The 19247-nt window shown below is 45.3% G+C and overlaps 1 protein-coding gene across 1 annotated transcript in view; it reads left to right on the top strand.

Annotated features, from left to right (window-relative positions):
- The window catches only part of ABAT (4-aminobutyrate aminotransferase), a 46208-nt gene that overhangs the window by 12707 nt on the left and 14254 nt on the right, over window positions 1-19247 (top strand). Inside the window, exons 2-8 of the mRNA XM_035131268.3 lie at window positions 8252-8383; window positions 10556-10653; window positions 12043-12072; window positions 13227-13344; window positions 15845-15894; window positions 16813-16893; window positions 17932-18024. Coding sequence (XP_034987159.1) covers window positions 8314-8383; window positions 10556-10653; window positions 12043-12072; window positions 13227-13344; window positions 15845-15894; window positions 16813-16893; window positions 17932-18024 — 540 coding nt within the window. The 5' untranslated portion in view covers window positions 8252-8313. The remainder of the gene's footprint in view (window positions 1-8251; window positions 8384-10555; window positions 10654-12042; window positions 12073-13226; window positions 13345-15844; window positions 15895-16812; window positions 16894-17931; window positions 18025-19247) is intronic.

Raw genomic sequence — 19247 nt, 5'->3', positions numbered from 1 at the left:
CAGTACAGTGGTGACTCGCTTAACAAATGCCCTGCTTAACGAAATTTTCGCTTAACAAAAGGTTTTTTTCTAGTGGAGGTTGCCTCGCTAGACGAATTCGTTTTACGAAAAATTCGTCTAGTGAATCGCGGTTTCCCATAGGAATGCATTGAAATTCAATTAATGCGTTCCTATGGGCAAAAAAAAAATTCAAAAAAAATTCAATGCATTCCTATGGGATTCGCTAGACAAATTTTTCGTTATAAGAAAAGACCCGTGGAACGAATTAAATTAGTCTAAGCGAGGCACCACTGTATTATGGATATGTCCAGGAAATTCCTGGAGAAATTTGAGGCTCTTTGCACTTTAACCTAATTTGCACTTTGCTACCTTTCCAAAGTCGTACTTCTCTTAGTTTTGTAAGAGAAGTTCTCTTTTTAAAAAAAGTGTACAAGCAAAATGTGTGTGTTGGGGGAAAGCGTGCCTGAAAACAACATAGAAAAATGGATTACCGTTAGGGGAAATCCCTTGCAAAGATGTGTAAATCAGGAGGAAATGGAACCAAAATGCTGGCAAATTTTCATTAGAAATTCTACCACTCCCCCGCAAAAAAATATAAACACACAAACTGATGTGAAAATGTGGTAAGCTGAATTTCAGACGGTTAAACAAAGAAATTAAAACTGGTCTACCTATTCTTACTGGGGTGTAGCTTAAACAGAAAAAAACTTAACATGCATTCCAAAATATCCCCACCCAAAAAAATAAATAAAAAAAATTCCCCCCTAACACTCTCACACACAGAAAAACCATAACCACTGAGCCATATATTTTCTGTGGCGTACTGATGACTGGACTAAGATGCTGTCTCCTATCTAATAATTATACATTTCCTTGCAGTTTTTCCCCTGTTACCACAGCAACCGTATAGTGATAGCTCAGCTGAAGAGCTGTCTGGGTGATTTATGGCTCAAAAGACACCCCCCCCCCAAGAAATCCCTTCCCTCATTGGAACATTCCTTGCGCTTGTATTCTTGCCCCACTGTGGGTGCCATGGCAACTTATCAAGAGGTGTTTGGGGGGGTCACCTGAGGCTGCTGCATTTTCTCCTGGTGAGTAAAGGCAAGGCTTTGTTACTACAGTATCTTGCACCGTGTTATCTCTGTGCACACATAACGCATCTGTGAGTGAGCAGAGCGTAAATGTGTACATATTAAATCTCCAATTTCTGGACTGTGAACTTTCCCATCTTGCAGAGGAAGGCTGAGCTGAACTAAGGGAAGATGGCTGATTTTTTTTGGTACACTGACGGTTTCGGTGTATTTAGCGTTGCATGCGGAATTTCCTAGCGCAGGGTCGCCTGGCATTTTTTTATCTGAGGCTGGATAGGAAGGGAAAAGGTTTAGATAATATAGCTGTTGGGCAGGCTGGTTCGTTCCCTCTCTCTCTCTCTCTCTCTCTCTCTCTCTCTCTCTCTCTCTCTCTCTCTCTCTCTCTCACACACACACACACACACACACACAGCATCAAGCAATGACTTGTATGTCAGCCATATTTATTACCTTTAGCTTCAGGCCTCTGCACAATAGACAATAACAAAATTATTGTTGCTACTAATTATTATTTGTATATATTTGCTTTGGTTTCCTGCCTTCAAATTTTTTAAAAATACAATATTAAGAACAGTGAAAACAAATTACAGTCAAGAGAATAAGTTGGGAAATATATATATATTCCTCAGCTGTCGAAGGCCAGAATCAAAGGTTGCATCTTCAGCATGTGGTGGAAACCACAAAACGAAGGTGCCAGGTGCATCTCTGTATGGGGCGGGGTGGGATTGTGCAGTTTAGGGGGCTGCCACACAGAATGCACCTTTCCAGGCAGCCTTCCCCCCGCCCGCCCCCCCGAGCTTATGAGGGTGGGGGGAACTACCCAGAGAGCCCCCTTCATCATTCTGAACGTAAAACGGCATGAAACAGAACAATGAAATCTTCAGCTTTGTTTATCGTTGCAATGCTAGAATCTTAACATCTGTAATTTCAACCCAGAGAGAGTTAACTCTCCCTCATCCAAAATACTTTTACTTGAATATCTTAGTATTGATAGGAATTTTTAACAATAAAATAAATCACAACCATCAGACTCTGCAATTTTTTTAATTAACTGTAGAAGGAACCTCCACCCCAAGGTTTATTATACCAGGAGCATAATTAAACAAATTGCACAAGTTCCTGAGATTCAGGACAGGCCCCAGCACTCACATAAAATTCAGTCGTCTTTCCTCTGTCTCCCATCCCAGTAAGCGCCATCCAACCAATGGAGAGGCATAACTCTGGATTGTATTCAAAGGTACATGTGTATTATTAAATCTGTGAAATGAACCCCATGTTCACAGAATTGATTTTAATTTCAGAAAATAACTACGGTACATAGACAAAATAGAGTAAGCTTAATTCTTTATATACAACAAGCCTTGCCTTCTAATAATGATGATCATAGAATCATAGAGTTGGAAGAGACCACAAGAGCCATCCAGTCCAACCCCCTGCCAAGCAGGAAACACCATCAAAGCATTCTTGACATATGCCTGTCAAGCCTCTGCTTAAAGACCTCCAAAGAAGGAGACTCCACCACACTCCTTGGTAGCAAATTCCACTGCCGAACAGCTCTTACCTTCAGGAAGTTCTTCCTAATGTTTAGGTGGAATCTTCTTTCTTGTAGTTTGAATCCATTGCTCCGTGTCCGCTTCTCTAGAGCAGCAGAAAACAACCTTTCTCCCTCCTCTATATGACATCCTTTTATATATTTGAACATTGCTATCATATCACCCCTTAACCTTCTCTTCTCCAGGCTAAACATACCCAGCTCCCTAAGCCGTTCCTCATAAGGCATCGTTTCCAGGCCTTTGACCATTTTGGTTGCCCTCTTCTGGACACGTTCCAGCTTGTCAGTATCCTTCTTGAACTGTGGTGCCCAGAACTGGACACAGTACTCCAGGTGAGGTCTGGCCAGAGCAGAATACAGTGGTACTATTACTTCCTTTGATCTAGATGCTATACTCCTATTGATGCAGCCCAGAATTGCATTGGCTTTTTAAGCTGCTGCATCACACTGTTGACTCATGTCAAGTTTGTGGTCTACCAAGACTCCTAGATCCTTTTCACATGTACTGCTCTTAAGCCAAGCCAGGTGTCACCCATCCTGTATTTGTGCCTTTACTTTTTTTTGCCCAAGTGTAGTACCTGCCAGCCTAGCAGTTCGAAAGTACATCAAAATGCAAGTAGATAAATGGGAACCGCTACAGCGGGAAGGTAAACGGCGTTTCCATGTGCTGCTCTGGTTTGCCAGAAGCGGCTTTGTCATGCTGGCCACATGACCTAGAAGCTGTACGCCGGCTCCCTCGGCCAATAATGCGAGATGAGCGCGCAACCCCAGAGTCGGTCACGACTGGACCTAATGGTCAGGGGTCCCTTTACCTTTACCTTTACCTAGTACCTTACATTTCTCCTTGTTAAAATTCATCTTGTTTGCTTTGGCCCAGTTGTCTAATCTGTTAAGGTCATTTTGAAGTGTGATCCTTTCCTCTGGGGTATTAGGAAAATATGATGATGATGATGATGATGATGATGATGATGATGGGGTTGATAAAAGAAACAATATTTTCCAGTGCATCCACCAAATTGTGTTTTTACCTTACTGAATAAGAAGATTCCTTTGAATGGGAGGCTAACACTGCCTGCTAGTCTTGATGGCTATGTTCTGCCTCCACGGTTGCAGGCAATAATGCTTCTGAACGCTAGTTGCTGGAAGCCACAGGAGGAGAGAGGGCTCTTATACTTGGTCCTGCTTACGAGCTTCCCAGAAGTGGCATCTGGTTGGCAGAGCCGGCCTCCCCTTAAGGTGGTGTGAAGTGCCCGCTTCAGGCAGTGCTCTGCCCTTCCCATTACTTCTGCCACCAAGAGGGAAGTGTGTGGCATGCCACATTGCCACTCGTTTTCCCCACCCCCAGAAGGGGAAGCCAAGCAAGCGGCAAGCTTTGAGGCGTGCCCTGGTTCCCGCTGAGTTTGGCAAGAGCTGGGGCATGGTGGCAGTGGAAATGGATGGGATGGGAGGAAGGAGGTGGCAATTCGAGTTTCACCTCAGGTGGCGAAACAGGACAGGCTGCCCCTGCTGGTTTTTTGTTTTTTTTGTTTTGTCTTTTAAGTGCTGGAAGAGGGTGGGGGAAAGAAAGAGGAACAAAAAGTGCAAAAATACAACAATAAATAAATAAATAAATATATACGGTAGTATAACAAAATATAATCAGTTACATTTCCATACATTATTATATAGGCGCTGGGGGTTAAACCACAGAGTCTAGGGTTTGCTGATCAGAAGGTTGGCGGTTCGAATCCCTGCAACGGGGTGAGCTCCCATTGCTCGGTCCCAGCTCCTGCCCACCTAGCAGTTTGAAAGCACGTCAAAGTACAAGTAGATAAATACCGTAACAGTTTCAAATTATGTTAAAAGGGTGAATAAGAACACCAAAATTCTTTAAACAATGGCAGATTAAAACACCTGAGAGCACCCAATTCAGCCACCTCAAAAATTTTTATTCTCTCTTCCCCCCCCCACCCGCCAATTTTAGTGATGTTGGAAGGGAGAAGAAAGGTAAGCACAGTGCTAATGTAGGCTGGGAAGATCTCTCCAGCCAACCCATGCCCTGTGGTGCATACCATTGCCCTCTCTAGATTTCAGACCAATCATTTGATACCGTGTTTCTCCAAAAATAAGACACCGTCTTATATTTATTTTTCCTTAAAAAACAACAACCCCACAGTGGCTTATTTTCAGGGGATGTCTTATTTTTTTTTATTACGCATCCAGCCTTGCCTCTTCCTTGGGGCCCTCCAGAAACGCGTCTATCACTATGTCTTATTTTCGGGGTATGGCTTATATTGCGCAAATACTTAGAAATCCTGCTATGGCTTATTTTATGGGTATGTCTTATTTTAGGAGAAACAGGGTAGGGACCACTCCGGCAGGAAGGTAAACGGTGTTTCCGTGCGCTGCTCTGGTTCGCCAGAAGCAGCTTTGTCATGCTGGCCACATGACCCGGAAGCTGTCTGCGGACAAACGCCGGCTCCCTCGGCCTATAGAGCGAGATGAGCGCCACAACACCAGAGTCGGACACGACTGGACCTCATGGTCAGGGGCCCCTTTAAAGGGACCCCTGACCATTAGGTCCAGTCGTGACCGACTCTGGGGTTGCGCGCTCATCTCGCATTATTGGCCGAGGGAGCCGGCGTACAGCTTCCAGGTCATGTGGCCAGCATGACAAAGCCGCTTCTGGCAAACCAGAGCAGCACATGGAAACGCTGTTTACCTTCCCGCTGTAGCGGTTCCTATTTATCTACTTGCATTTTGACGTGCTTTCGAACTGCTAGGTTGGCAGGAGCTGGGACCAAGCAACGGGAGCTCACCCCGTCACAGGGATTCGAACCGCCGACCTTCTGATCAGCAAGCCCTAGGCTCAGTGGTTTAACCACAGCGCCACCTGGGTCCTAGTACCTTTTACTATTGTCCCAATACAAAAAGGATTATTAGTAACCTGCTATATTCTGTATCAACTCGTTCCAAATGTTATCCAAAGTCTACGTCTTATTTTCTTTTTAAACGTATTTTTTATTGAAGATTTCTTGGTTTACAAAAGTATGTGCAATGTCTCTTTTTTCAAGTTACGTTTCCTACAGATCAAGAAGTGTGCATGCCCACCAAAGCTCATACCAATGACAAACTTAGTTGGTCTCTAAGGTGCTGCTGAATTTTTTGTTTGTTTGTTTGTTTTCCTACAAATCAATTTCATTTGTTGAGACAGCAATCTGTTCATATGTTGCAAGTGTTGTCACGTCACGAATCTATTGATTAAAGGGGATCAATGCCTTTATTCTTCCAATTCATCAATACCAGTCTCTTTGCAGGCCACCCCTGCTGGTTGGTGACTATGAGGCTGGACTACATAGGCCATTGGCCTGATCTGGCAGGCTCTTTTTATGCTACTAAATAGTGTGTAGATTACACATGGGCATTGCAAGCAAGGATGTGCTTTATTCATTTGTAATAAATTATGCAACCCGGGAGCAATTGACTGCAAATGTAGAAGCTTGGAATAGTGTTGAGCAAGAATCCTTGGATTCATCGTTGCAATGGGATTGGGTGACCCCAGCATGGTCCGTGAGTCAGCGCATATCAGTCGCTGAACTTGATTTGACCTGCTTTCCCAGCAGGTCAGCATACCAAGACTCAGTGCGCCAGGAAAGGGAGAGATTTAATGATGGGATGGAGAAAGAATTACAAAACCCCATTTAGCTTTAAGAGATTTGACTGCATGTTTGGATAGGTTCCACAGGGAGAGTAACATTCCCTGGGCAGTCTGCAACATGAAGGTGATTTGAGTTTCAGACGAAATAAACCCGAGGAAATGCTTGCAACCTCTCCAGCTTTGTGTGTTGCCGTGGCAATTTATGACCTTTCCAATACTGTGTAGAGGAAAAGCAGGAACTGCTGGCTAGGAGCTAAATAAACGTTGCTGTGTGCAAAACAAAGTACAATAAGATCTCTCAAAATAAAGATGGTAAATTCCCACTGAGTGTCAGAGGTTAGCAAAATCTTTTTCTAAAAGGCTTTGAACCTGGAACTGAAATTATTGATAGAATTCAGTCTGTGGAAGTAAAGAAGGAAAGTGGGCCATGGGGGGGGGGAAGCAACATAAGGGAACGATGCTAGCATTTCAATTAGCAATTAGTCTTTCTGAATTCTTTGCCCATTGTTAATGTTAATGCGAAGAGGAAGTGGCTTCAGTGGGACAGCAGAGGCCAGATATACAGATTTTGAAAAACTTCCACATCTGAGACAGGGACAAAGCCGGGGCCTGGGGGTAGGTACGTTCCTTTCATCAAATCAAAGTATTAACAGTATATAAAAAGCTAAAGGACCCCTGACAGTTAAGTCCAGTCACGAATGACTCTGGGGTTGCGGTGCTCATCTCGCTTTATTGGCTGAGGGAGCCAACGTTTGTCCGCAGACACTTTTTCCGGGTCATATGGCCAGCATGATTAAGCCGCTTCTGATGAAACAGAGCAGCGCACGGAAACGCCGTTTACCTTCCCACTGGAGCAGTACCTACTTATCTACTTGCACTTTGACGTGCTTTTGAACAGCTAGGTATAGTATAGTATATATAACATCAGTGTACATATTGAGATTATGTGCCTTCTAACCAATACTGGATGCAACTCCCTTTTATAAAGCTAAATAAAACTGAAACAGCAACAAAAGCAGAACTTTAAGGTAAGCTCATTCACGTGTTCCACTGAATACAGGTAGAACTCATCTTTACACGTCTAGGACTGTTTGTGTTTAAGAGTACAGTGGACGCTCGGGTTGCGAACATGATCCGTGCGGGAGGCACGTTCGCAACCTGCAGCGTTCGCAATTTGGTGTTTCTGCGCGAGCGCCGAAACCCGGAAGTAACCTGTTCCGTTACCTCCAGGTTCGGCGGGGTGCGCAACCCGAATACACGCAACCTGAAGCGTCTGTAACCCGAGGTGCGACTGTATAAACTTGTCAATATGTACGTCTCAACTATTGTTTGCACAGAAACATACAACTTTGAATGTTAAATGTGAATATGAGTTTACAGGTCAACTATTTGTGTACACAGGAGAGGATGCGGTGATTAATTCGTGGAGAACTAGGCTGTCATTGGCTACCAACCACAATGGCTGTGCTCTGCTTTCACAGTCTGCGGCAGCCAGTGTGGTGTAGTGGTTAAGAGTGGTAGACTCGTAATCTGGAGAACCGGGTTCGCGTCTCCACTCCTCCACATGCAGCTGCTGGGTGACCTTGGGCTAGTCACACTTCTCTGAAGTCTCTCAGCCCCACTCACCTCACAGAGTGTTTGTTGTGGGGGAGGAAGGGAAAGGAGAATGTTAGCCGCTTTGAGACTCCTTTGGGTAGTGATAAAGCGGGATATCAAATCCAAACTCTTCTTCTTCCTCCTCTTCTTCTGAATACCAGTTGCTGGAAAGCAAAGGAGAGGAGGGTGTTTTTGTGCTGGAATCCTGCTTGCTAGTTTTCCACAGGCATTTGGTCGGCCATTGTGAGAACAAGATGCTGGACTGTTGGGCGCCTGACCCAACAGGCTGCTGCTGTTCTTATGGGGCTATGATTCATGGTCACAGGAAGAATGTATTTGCTTGTGTGTTCAGTCTCTTCCTTCTCTGTCTCCCAGGTCATCAGCAGCAAGGGAGGAAAAAAAGGTTTGATCCTTTTTGTGACGGAAGCAAAGGGGAAATGGCGTTGATGCTGCTCAGTCGACATCTAACGAGTTCGTTGCAACAGAACTCTAGGATTATTGCAGCTGGTAAGTGGTGGGGAAAGCACATGAAACAGAGTGGAGACATTGGTAGAGTTCCACAGCTCAAGGCAGTGGCTTATATTAGTCCTGTGATGAATATCTCCCCCATGTTTCCCCCCCTTCCTCCAACCAGTCTTCATCTATTTATGGAGAAAATAAATCACATTTGGAAATTACTAGAGGGGAGGAGAAATATCATTGAAATTCGGGGGGGGCGTGTTGCATTGTACCATATTCACCCCACACATTTAAAGCCCCATGATATCACTTTAAACAGGCATTGCTTTCCCCAAAGAATTCTGGGAGCTGTAGTTTGTTAAGGGTGCTGAGAGTTGTTAGGAGACCCCATCCCCCCCCCCGAGCTATAATTCCAAGTGTGGTTTAACAGTCAATCCCTCTTCATGGGAACTCTGGGAGCTATAGCTCTGTGCAAGGAATAGAGGGCTCTCCTAACGACTCTCAGCACCCTTAACAAACTACAGCTCCCAGGATTCTTTGGAGGAAGCCATGACTGTTTAAAGTGGCATCATAGCCCTCTCAATGTAAAGGGTGAACGTGACCTCGGTATAAGGCAGATTCACATGTTCCTTACGAAATGTCTTTCTGTGAGCAAAACCAGCCAGGATCCAAAATCTTCCCTTTCTGTTTTGGCCTTTCAAGAGGCCTTTAAATTCCTCTCGGCTGGGATTGTCCAGTACAAACTGCCTCCTTCTGCAGCTTATTTATCCTCTAGAGCTTCTCGTGTTACTCTTCAAGCATCTAATAAAAAGGATTCATCTCCCAGAACATTGCACAAGAATTGTTTACTTGCTACGCAGTTCCCGTTGGCTTGGCCTTCTGCTCTGTGAAGATTCCCGTTAGCAAAACTGCAATCTTAATTCGGGGTGGGGGGGGTGGAGACGGGACATTTGGAGGGCCACAGATTCCCCATTCTTTAATCTAGTTCATCGTTGCTTGTGGTTTTTCAGCATCTCAATGAGAGGTTTTACACATCACCTGCTATCTGAATGACCTTTTTGTTTTGTAACTGGAGACGACACGGATTGAGCCTGGGAACTTTAGCATGGAAATAATGTGCTCTGTCATCTGAGCAATGAAATAGACTAGAGGAAAGAACATAGGGATCTGCCTTATTCTGAGCTGGTCCATCTAGCTTAGTATTGTCAACACTGACTGGCAGCAGCTCTCCGGGATTACAGGTAGGACATTCCTAGTCCTTCCTGGAAATTCTGGGGATTGAACCTGGGACCTTCTGCATGCAAAGCAGATGCCCTGCCACTAGGCTACAGCTCTTACGACCAGCAGGAATGTTAATGAATCCTCTATTGCCATCCCATCAACTCAGCTGATCAGTGTTCAGAGGCTTCACTGCCACACAGGCAATGCGGTCAGATCAATCAAGCTCTGATCAATAAATTAAATCAGCTAAAGTTTCGGTTGGTTTCATCACTGGAGGGCATACTTGTTAATCTTTTTCTTGGGGTGTGAGACTATTTTTGGTCCTAGTGTGTCAGCTCAGTTTGGACAGATGGGGCTTCTAACCGTGCTTGGTAGCCTTTGCTTATTAAATTATGCCAGAGGCTTCCACCAGTGTCTCAGAAAAGGTGTTCGGACTGGTTTTTGATAGAAGGCAACTTTATTTCACTGCATTGGATTTGTTCAATAGATATGTACACTCAGGGTGGCGAGTCCCGTTTCGCCACTTGAGGTGAAACCAGAAGTGCCACCTTGCCCTGCTGCTACCACCCAAATGGACACAATCTTGCCCAAAATCTGCACTGATGATGGCGGTGCTTCTCTGCCATTGGCGGAGGCAGCAGGTGCCCCCTGGAGAGCTTCTGCCACCTGAGGCAGCAGTCTCGTTCTACCTAATGCCTGGGCCGGCCCTATATACAATGCAACTCTATACATATTACCCAGAAGGGAGTCCTATTGTGCCCCTTGGGATTTTCTCCATGGTAAGTACATTTGGGATTGTAGCTTTAAACCAGGCTTCCTCAACCTTGGCCCTCCAGATGTTTTGAGACTACAATTCCCATCATCCCTGACCACTGGTCCTGCTACTGTAGCTAGGGATCATGGGAGTTGTAGGCCAAAAACATCTGGAGGGCCGAGCTTGAGGAAGCCTGCTTTAAACCTTTAAAAAAATGACTTTGAATTGGTTTATTTTCCTTTCAGGGCACAGAGGAATCAGTCAAGCTGCAGCAAAAATTGATGTGGAGTTTGACTACGATGGGCCCCTCATGAAGACAGAAGTCCCTGGCCCAAAATCCAGGGTAAACTGATGCAATGAGGCAGCCATCTTTCAAGCCCCCACCTACTTGTTATTGTCCTGGTTTGAACACAGGGAGGGGGAGAATTTGATCCAGTTTGCATTTAAACTGTTGCACTCGCATTTTTCAAAACAAAATGAGAAGCAAAAGGCAGTCATGCTTCCAAATTTGGACTTCTACAAATTTTGTGATGCTGTTTTCTCCCCAGTGCTCACAAAAAATACATCTATTAGGGGAAGCTGTGCGTATTTGAGAAAAGTAACATACAAACGTGTGATAGGAGAAATTGCTTGCAGAGAAGTGTTCCTTAGTCGAAAAAGGTAAAGGTAAAGGGACCCCTGACCATTAGGTCCAGTCGTGACCAACTCTGGGGTTGCGCGCTCATCTCGCATTATTGGCCGAGGGAGCCGGCGTACAGCTTCCAGGTCATGTGGCTAGCATGACAAAGCCGCTTCTGGTGAACCAGAGCAGCACATGGAAACACCGTTTACCTTCCCGCTGTAGCAGTTCCTATTTATCTACTTGCATTTTGACGTGCTTTCGAACTGCTAGGTTGGCAGGAGCTGGGACCGAGCAGCGGGAGCTCACCCCGTTGCAGGGATTCGAACCGCCGACCTTCTGATCGGCAAGCCCTAGGCTCTGTGCTTTAACCCACAGCGCCACCTGGGTCCCTCTCCTTAGTCGAAAGTGCATACCAAAACGTGCTGATTAGGAGAAATTTGTGCTAGAGTACTGAACAATTCTCATGAGGTTTTAAAAAATGGAAACCCAAATGGCCACAGAAATGTGAACCGAATTTAGGATTTGAAAAATATGAAACCAACAGAAACTGAAATTGACAGACCTATCAATCCTAATCGATATGTCACACTAAGCCACACAATGGCTTAGTGGAAGGTGTGCGGACTTCAGGAGGAGAGAGTACAGCCAATTAGTTCCTCAGCCATGGTTTGGCTTATAGCATGGGTAGGCAAACTAAGGCCCAGTCGCCTTCTCAATCTGGCTGGCAGACGGTCCGGGAATCAGCGTGTTTTTACATGAGTAGAAGGTGTCCTTTTATTTAAAATGCATCTCTGGGTTATTTGTGGGGCATAGGAATTTGTTTTTAAAAAAATCTTCAAAATATAGTCCGGCCTCCCACAAGGTCTGAGGGACAGTGGACTGGCCCCCTGCTGAAAAAGTTTGTTGACCCCTGGCTTATAATGTCGCCAGAACCCAGGTCCAGCTCTTTCTAGACTAACCAAAGTTGCCCTGTGGTTTGAAGATCCAAACCACAAGCCCTGTTCAGACAACGTGGGAAGCCAAACCATGACACCAGTGCATCTATCCAAGATTTCATCCTGCTTAAGCCACTAGTTATATTCATAATATTCTTTATCTCTTTCCTTCCAGGAATTAATGAAACAGTTGAATAGAATTCAGGTAATTTATCCTGCTTTTTAGTGTAAAGATATAAATCTTCTGCCATCTTTTGTCCCCAAACCCCTTACTTGCAGAGCCTTATAATAATACTACGCAGCAAATCAACTGTGGGTGGGTAGGCAACCCTCCTTGCAAATGGGGAGAGGGCATTCAATACTTCTTTGAGAAGCTGGCCATATTGATTTTCAAGGGGGAAAGTGGCCCAGAGTCCCCGGCTTGGAAGGCGCTGCAGATTGGGGGGCCCTCCAAGGGTTCCCCGTGGCTGTTATCTGTCTGTCCTTATCTCTCCCACCCACCTCTCCGTGGGCCACATTTGACCAGATGTCAGAGCCTCTCAACTGTCCGTCGCTTGGTATCACAGTGATGCCGGGTGGGCTGTTTTTGCCTGCAGGGTTTGAAATCAAACCACATGGGCAAAAAGCCCAGTGCTTTTTGCAAACCCCAGCAACCAGCTAATGCAAGCAAACCCTCTTTTGGCTCAGCCTTCTTTACCTGCCAACATAGATGACATCAGGTAGAGAGCAGGTATGTGTGTGGCTTGGCCCACACAGCCTTAGGGACCAAATGGAGAAACCTGGCCAGTCTTCTTAGGCCTGGAAGCTGGAGTTTTCCTTATTTGGATTCATTATTATTTTTTAAGAGCATTTGTACCCTGCTCTTCAGCTAAAAAGCCTTTCAGAGAAGCTAACAGGCCATCAGTTAAAACAAGACAGCCCCTACCTGGAGATTTACAATATATTTGATTTTTTAAGGCACAAAAGGGAGGGGGAGAGGAAAGGAAATAAACCAAACTCAGTTTCCCTGAAACTATGCTGAGGAGCAGCTTGCTGTGTGCGCATGTGACCATTTTCAAGTAGGAAGCTGGAACAGGACCCTAGTCTGGATCAAGGGTGCATTGCTTTTTATTCAGAATAATAAAGTGGCTGCTTTAAGCACAATCGGAAAAGCATGAATAAAGAGTGCAGTGTGTTGATTCGTCCTTAACTTCAGGGCCCCATCAGGGAGGAATCAGGCAGACCAGGACAGTGTCGTGGCCTCCTCAAGTCTTTTTTTAAAACCAGAGGCAGCCCCCCTCCTTCTCCTGTGCTAAATGGCCTGAATGGTCTTTCCCTCGGGGGCAGTCAAGGCCACCTCTCTCCCTCCCTCCCTTCCAGAATGCAGAAGCTGTGCACTTTTTCTGCAACTACGAAGAAAGCCGGGGGAACTACCTTGTCGACGTTGACGGGAACCGCATGCTGGATCTCTACTCTCAGATATCTTCCATCCCAATAGGTAAGCCAAGAGGATGTCCTCTTTTGGGGGGCATGAAACTCCCTTCTGGGAGATGTGGGGTTGCCTGCCACAAACAGTTGGGCCATTTTTGCAGGGTGGAGTTGTAAAAGTCCATTGACAGCTAAACAGAACCTCCCTGTACAGGGGCAGTCTACATCTGAAGAACTACTGCTGGGGCAAATAACAGGGTGGCTGCTGCATGCCCTCCCTGTGGTCTTTCTGGAGGCATCTGGCTGGCCAAATTTGTCATTGTGGTTAGTGTCCGACTGGGACCCGGGAGACCAGGGTCCAAATCCTCACTTGGCCATGAAGCTCACTGGGTGACCTTGGGCCAGCGACTCACTCTCAGGTTAACCTACTTCACAGGGTTGTTGTGAGGATTAATTGAGGAGCATGGGAGAACCATGTAGGTCACCTTGAGCACCTTGGAGAAGAGGGTGGGGAATAAATGCATTAAATAAACAAACAAACAAACAGGTGGCTGGACTGGACAGACTCTGCACTGGTCCTGCATTGCAAGTTTGGCATTCTTTTTTCAGTGTTGCAAGTCCCAAATTTGAGCAAATGTTGGCCCCAAACGCACGTTCTGGTCTAGAGCCAGGGCTGTCATTGAGCAAGACACTAGGAAGAACTTTCCAAACTCTGAAGAAAGTAGGTTAGCCTTTACATAAGACTTCCAAACAGAACTGAATAGCTACAGAAGTGGAACTGGCTAAGCCTCCAAGCTCCTGAAGGGCCAGGAATGCAGATTAATGACCACAAGCGTGTGCCATTTTATTTTGGCTAGTTGCTGTGTAGTTACTATGTCTGAGCTGTTTCAACAATTCACCGGCATCAGAAGAGCACCAGCTGGGCCCGCAAGCTGTCAACGAAATATTTGAGGTTGTAAAAACGGGGCTTGCGACCCTGAGCTTGCAAACTCTTGATTGTGTAGAACAGGGGTCCCCAGACTTACCGGCGTTTGGGCCGGTTCCCACCGCACCGATTGCGTGGAGGACGGGGGAGCGCGCGCCTGTGCGGGCCGGCGGGCGGGGGAGTGCGCGCCCGTGGCGGCGCGCTTCCAGGGTGGAAAAAGCACTGAAAATTCGTTGTGCGCATGCGTATGGGCCTCCCCCCGACCCGGAAGTGCACCAGAAATGACCTCTTCCGGGTCGGGAGAGGCCCATACGCATGTGCACAAAGGATTTTCGGCGCTTTTTTCCCGACCCGGAAGAGCGCTGCCACGCTGCGCGCCATAAGAGCAGGCGGCGAGGGTCGTCGCGGGCCGGATTGGCAGGCCAATTGGGCCGCATCCGGCCCCCGGGCCGTAGTCTGGGGACCCCTGGTGTAGAACTTAATGGGTCAGTTGCTGCTGGCTAAGCTGCTGTGATTTGACAGAATGTTCAAAACACTTAGCCTGCTCAGGGTGAGCAAGCATGTCATTAGTAGAATGTGACAAACCAGTCGCATGGCTTTAGGATCATTGCCAGAATAATTGGTGCACACACAACTTTTGGAGACTTTGCAGGTGGTCACTGCAGTGCTTTTAGTTGTAGTTAGTCATTCCAGTATCAGTGATTCCGAAACCAGTTTGGGGGGGGCATTTAAAAGAGGAGCATGGAGAGTATGGACTGGGCCTCCTACTGAAGGTGGGTGCTGGCAAGTCCCATAATCACAACCACTACTCTTTGTCTCTGGGCTTCAATAGGGTGGCTAAAGTGTACCTTTTGGGGAGAAGCATTTGAATTTGTTGCTGTCCACTGTGCTGATTCCTAAATCATGCTCTTTCCCTGTGCATGCACTCTTCGTCCTTGGAGGCGCTCTATTTTCTTCCAGCTTCAGGCACTGCTGTCCCTATAAGTAGGTACTGTCCTTGTGAAATGAAAATTCACAATATCACTTTGTCAAATAACAGAGCAGTTGAGGTCAGACAGTGATCCATTCATGCAACACTAAGCCAAATAATGGCTTTGACTGAATGAGTAAGTATTGCAGGGGGTTGGACTAGATGACCCTTGGGTCCCTTCCATTTCTATGATTCTGTGATGCACAGTGTGAAAATTGTGGCTGCTTGGCTCCTCCCCTGATCCCACAGTCACTGTACTACCTGGAGTTAAGCCATGGTTTGGCTTAGGGTTACATGCATGACCATGGCTTAGCTCTCTTGCTCCAAATAAGCCACAAGCTGCAATCAAGTTTGTTCCAGGAGCAGAAAGACTGGGGAAGGAGTGAAATGGCTGTGATTTCCTCCCTGGGTGCCAGAACACTTGCTTGCTCACACATAGCCATGGTTTAGCTTAGCATTATGTGCAAACCAGGCCAATGTTCGTGTTGATTCCCTGTGGTTTCTGTTCCTCACATTCAAATGACAACATAAATGAGAAAAAGGAAGTGAGATAGAATGTGGTCATCAACAGCTCCCAGACTCAAATTATGGTTTCCAAAAACCTTTAACATGTTAGCTGTAAGCTGGCAGGGTTCCTTGAAAGCCATTGGAAATTCTCTCTTTGTTTTGTTTTAGGTTACAGCCATCCATCTCTGATAAAACTCATGCAGCAGCCCCGGAATCTGGTAAGATGCTTCTTTCACCCAAGTCACTGAAGCAACTCCTGCCCATGTTGAGATTTCTTTATTTGTTGTTAAGCATTGCCCAATATTGCCTGAACTGCACTTCTTTCCTCTCTGGTTTTGGAAACTGCATGCTGGAGTTTGCTTCTGGAAGGTGGCCAGGTTTTCCAATTTTCAAGGAATTGGAGAACCATCTCTTAGAGGGCCATTTCTGGCCCTCAACCACCACCACCCAGGCCCAGCTCTTAAGTTTCTTCCTCTACTTTCCCATTGTTCCCCTCTGCTTTTCTTTGCTACAGGTAGTGCCCATCTTGTTTGGACTTCCTTGGAATCAAACCTGGAGCCTTCAGATCTGTGGCTCGCTGCCCCTTATGGGTGAGCCACTCAACCAGAGGGTCATCAGGCAAATCCCAAACCATATTTTTGTGTGAATCAGCCTGTACTTTTATTATATGAATGGAAGGAAGGGAGGGGTAGGAATAAGATGAAAGGGGAAACTCAGGGGAAGGGAGGAAGAAAACAGGTGCAGATGTTAAAAAATGTAAAGTACATAGGAATATAGGAACCTGTCTGTCTTATACTGAAATCAGGTGCTACTGAAGGAATTTTTTTATTTTACTGAAATCAAACTATTGGTGCACCTAGCTCAGTGTTGTCTACACTGACTGGCAGCGACTCTCCAGGGTTTCAGACCAGGAGGTTATTCCCAGCCCTGGGACCTTCTGCATGCAAGGCACAGGCTCTACAAACAAGCCTAAGAGCCTTCCCTTTACAAACATAGAGAACTGTTTTGGACTTCAGTTTCCCATCGTCCCCCCAGCCAGTACCTCCTTTTTGTAGTCTAAAGCACCTGGAGGGCATGAGGTTGGTGAAGGCTGTGCTGTTCAGTGTTGACTTCAAGCTTTTTGCCTTCTTTTCCAGAGTACCTTTGTCAACAGGCCTGCGCTGGGGATTCTTCCCCCAGGGAACTTTGCTGAAAAGCTAAAGGAATCGTTGCTTTCGGTACGTTTTGCGTTGGCAGAGAAGTGGCCCCAGCATGGATGGTTTGGGAAGTTTTGTTGCACAGCAGCCAACCACCTGGCGTAGTTTTTAATTTCCTGACATTCGGTTTGATTGATATATATATGTGTATAATTTGAAATATTGAATGTGATATAATTGGTTTTAATTGGAAAATTAATAAAAATATTTTTTTTTTAAAAAAAAGTTTTTAATTTCCTGTTGTGGTGTGAATGGTTCAGGTTCAACCGTTCTGGCCCCATCTCCTCTGCACGAGCCATGTCGCTCACTGGTTCTTCTTCCCACCTTGAGTGTTTTTGCCTGACTGGAATATGTCATTGAACTCTGATGATGTCTTTTCCTTGCCTGGATGGGGAACAGAGGGGAGATGTGTGAGGGTGTGTAGAAATCCGCCTACTGTACAAAAGTAAAACGTACCTCTCGCTCCACCCACTTTTGCTTCTGGCCTCGCCCACCACTCCCATGTGGCCCTCGGAAGGTTACCCATAAGAGAATGTGGTCCTCAGCGTGAAGAGAGTTCCCCACCCCTGGCTTAAATCAACACAGACTGTACCTCAAAAATCTGTTTGGAGAGCTGAGCTGTCCCACCTTACTGCCACCTCCCAACATTTCCATCTTGCAATAACGAAAAGTAAAATAAGCAACAAAAACACAGCCATCCTGGCAACCCAGGAGATCGCAACACTATGATGAAGTCTTTAGGTGTGTTTAGCACTATACAGTGGTAAGGCCATGAGGGAAATGGCCCCTCTAGGGCTCCTGTGCATGCGCCTTATGGCACAAGCCATAGAGTACAGAGACAGGACAAATGTAAGTCAAGCCAAATATTCAGTTCTGCTTCTAAACCACATTTATGGAAATTGTGGAAGTGGGGCCAGTTGCTCAGGGAAAGTTAATAGGTCACTGGTGGTGGTGCCTAAAGGGAAGAATGTGCCCACGATGTGTACAAGTTTCTTGTGTTGTGCCTTTCTGAGATTAAATGTCGCTATAACTCTTTTTCCACTCTCTCCCCATTTACAGGTGGCTCCTAAGGGTCTATCTCAGGTTATAACCATGGCATGTGGATCTTGCTCAAATGAAAATGCCTTCAAAACCATATTCATGTGGTACAGGGTGAGTAAAACATAGGAGACCATCTCAAAATCCTACAATCTGCAGGTGAGGCCTTGTTGGTGGTGCCGTCACTGTGGACTGCTTGGTTGGCATTGACCCATGGCAGGGCCTTTTCAGTGGTGGCTCCCCAGTTCAGTAATCCCCTTCCTAGAGAGGTGCATCTGTTACTATCTTCCGGTGGGATTCAGTCCGATGTCAGCAAATTCAAGTCAAATTTCCCAAGAAAAAATAAATTTGCTAAATGAACCATTCACAGAAAAGGAAATTAAGGAAGTGATACAAAAAATGAAAAAGGGAAAATCACCAGGGCCAGATGGCATTCCATTAGAATATTACAAAGAGTTAGAATAAATTATAACCCCTCTAAAACAATTAATGAATGAATTACCAAATAAGTGAAATATCCCAGAAAGCTGGAGGGAAGCAACAATAACATTGCTTCCAAAACCAAATTTGAATTCAGAATTACCAAATAATTATAGGCCCATATCATTATTAAATTGCGATTACAAAATTTATGTGGGAGTATTGGCAAACAGATTAAATTCAATTTTAGGTGAAATAATACACGAAAATCAGGCGGGATTCATCAAAGGGAGACAAATAAGAGATAATATTAGAAACGTAATTAATATTTTAGAATATTTGGAGAGTGATAGAAGTAAAGAGGGCGGAATCCTATCGGTAGATGCAGAGAAGGCATTCGATAACATTTCATGGTGTTTTTTGGCGAAGGTATTGCAGGAATTAGAATTAGGGGACAGATTAACCAAAGCGATTGGAATTATATATATAAAAAAAATGCAAAAATCGTGATTAACTGAAAATTGACAGGAAAGATAGAAATATATAAAGGGACCAGACAGGGATGCCCACTGTCCCCCTTATTATTCATAATAACATTAGAAACTTTAATGAAAAACATAAGAGAGGACAATGAAATTGAGGGGATTAAAGTTGGGAAAAACAGATATAAGGCGCGAGCCTTTGCGGATGATTTAATAATAACGACCGAGAACCCGTTAGAGTGCATTCCAAAGGCAATTAAGAAAATAAATGAATTCGGAAAATTGGCAGGATTCAAAATAAATTATAAAAAAGTGGAATGCTGGTAAAAAATTTGGAAGAGGAAGACAAAATAAGGTTACAGGAGTTAACAGGAATTGAAATAATGAAAAAAATAAAGTATCTAGGGATACAAATGACACCAAAAAATATTGATT

Source organism: Zootoca vivipara, chromosome 13, assembly GCF_965207765.1.
Source record: "Zootoca vivipara chromosome 13, rZooViv2.hap1.1, whole genome shotgun sequence".
NCBI lineage: Eukaryota > Metazoa > Chordata > Lepidosauria > Squamata > Lacertidae > Zootoca > Zootoca vivipara.
This window is presented reverse-complemented; position numbering and strand designations above follow the sequence as displayed.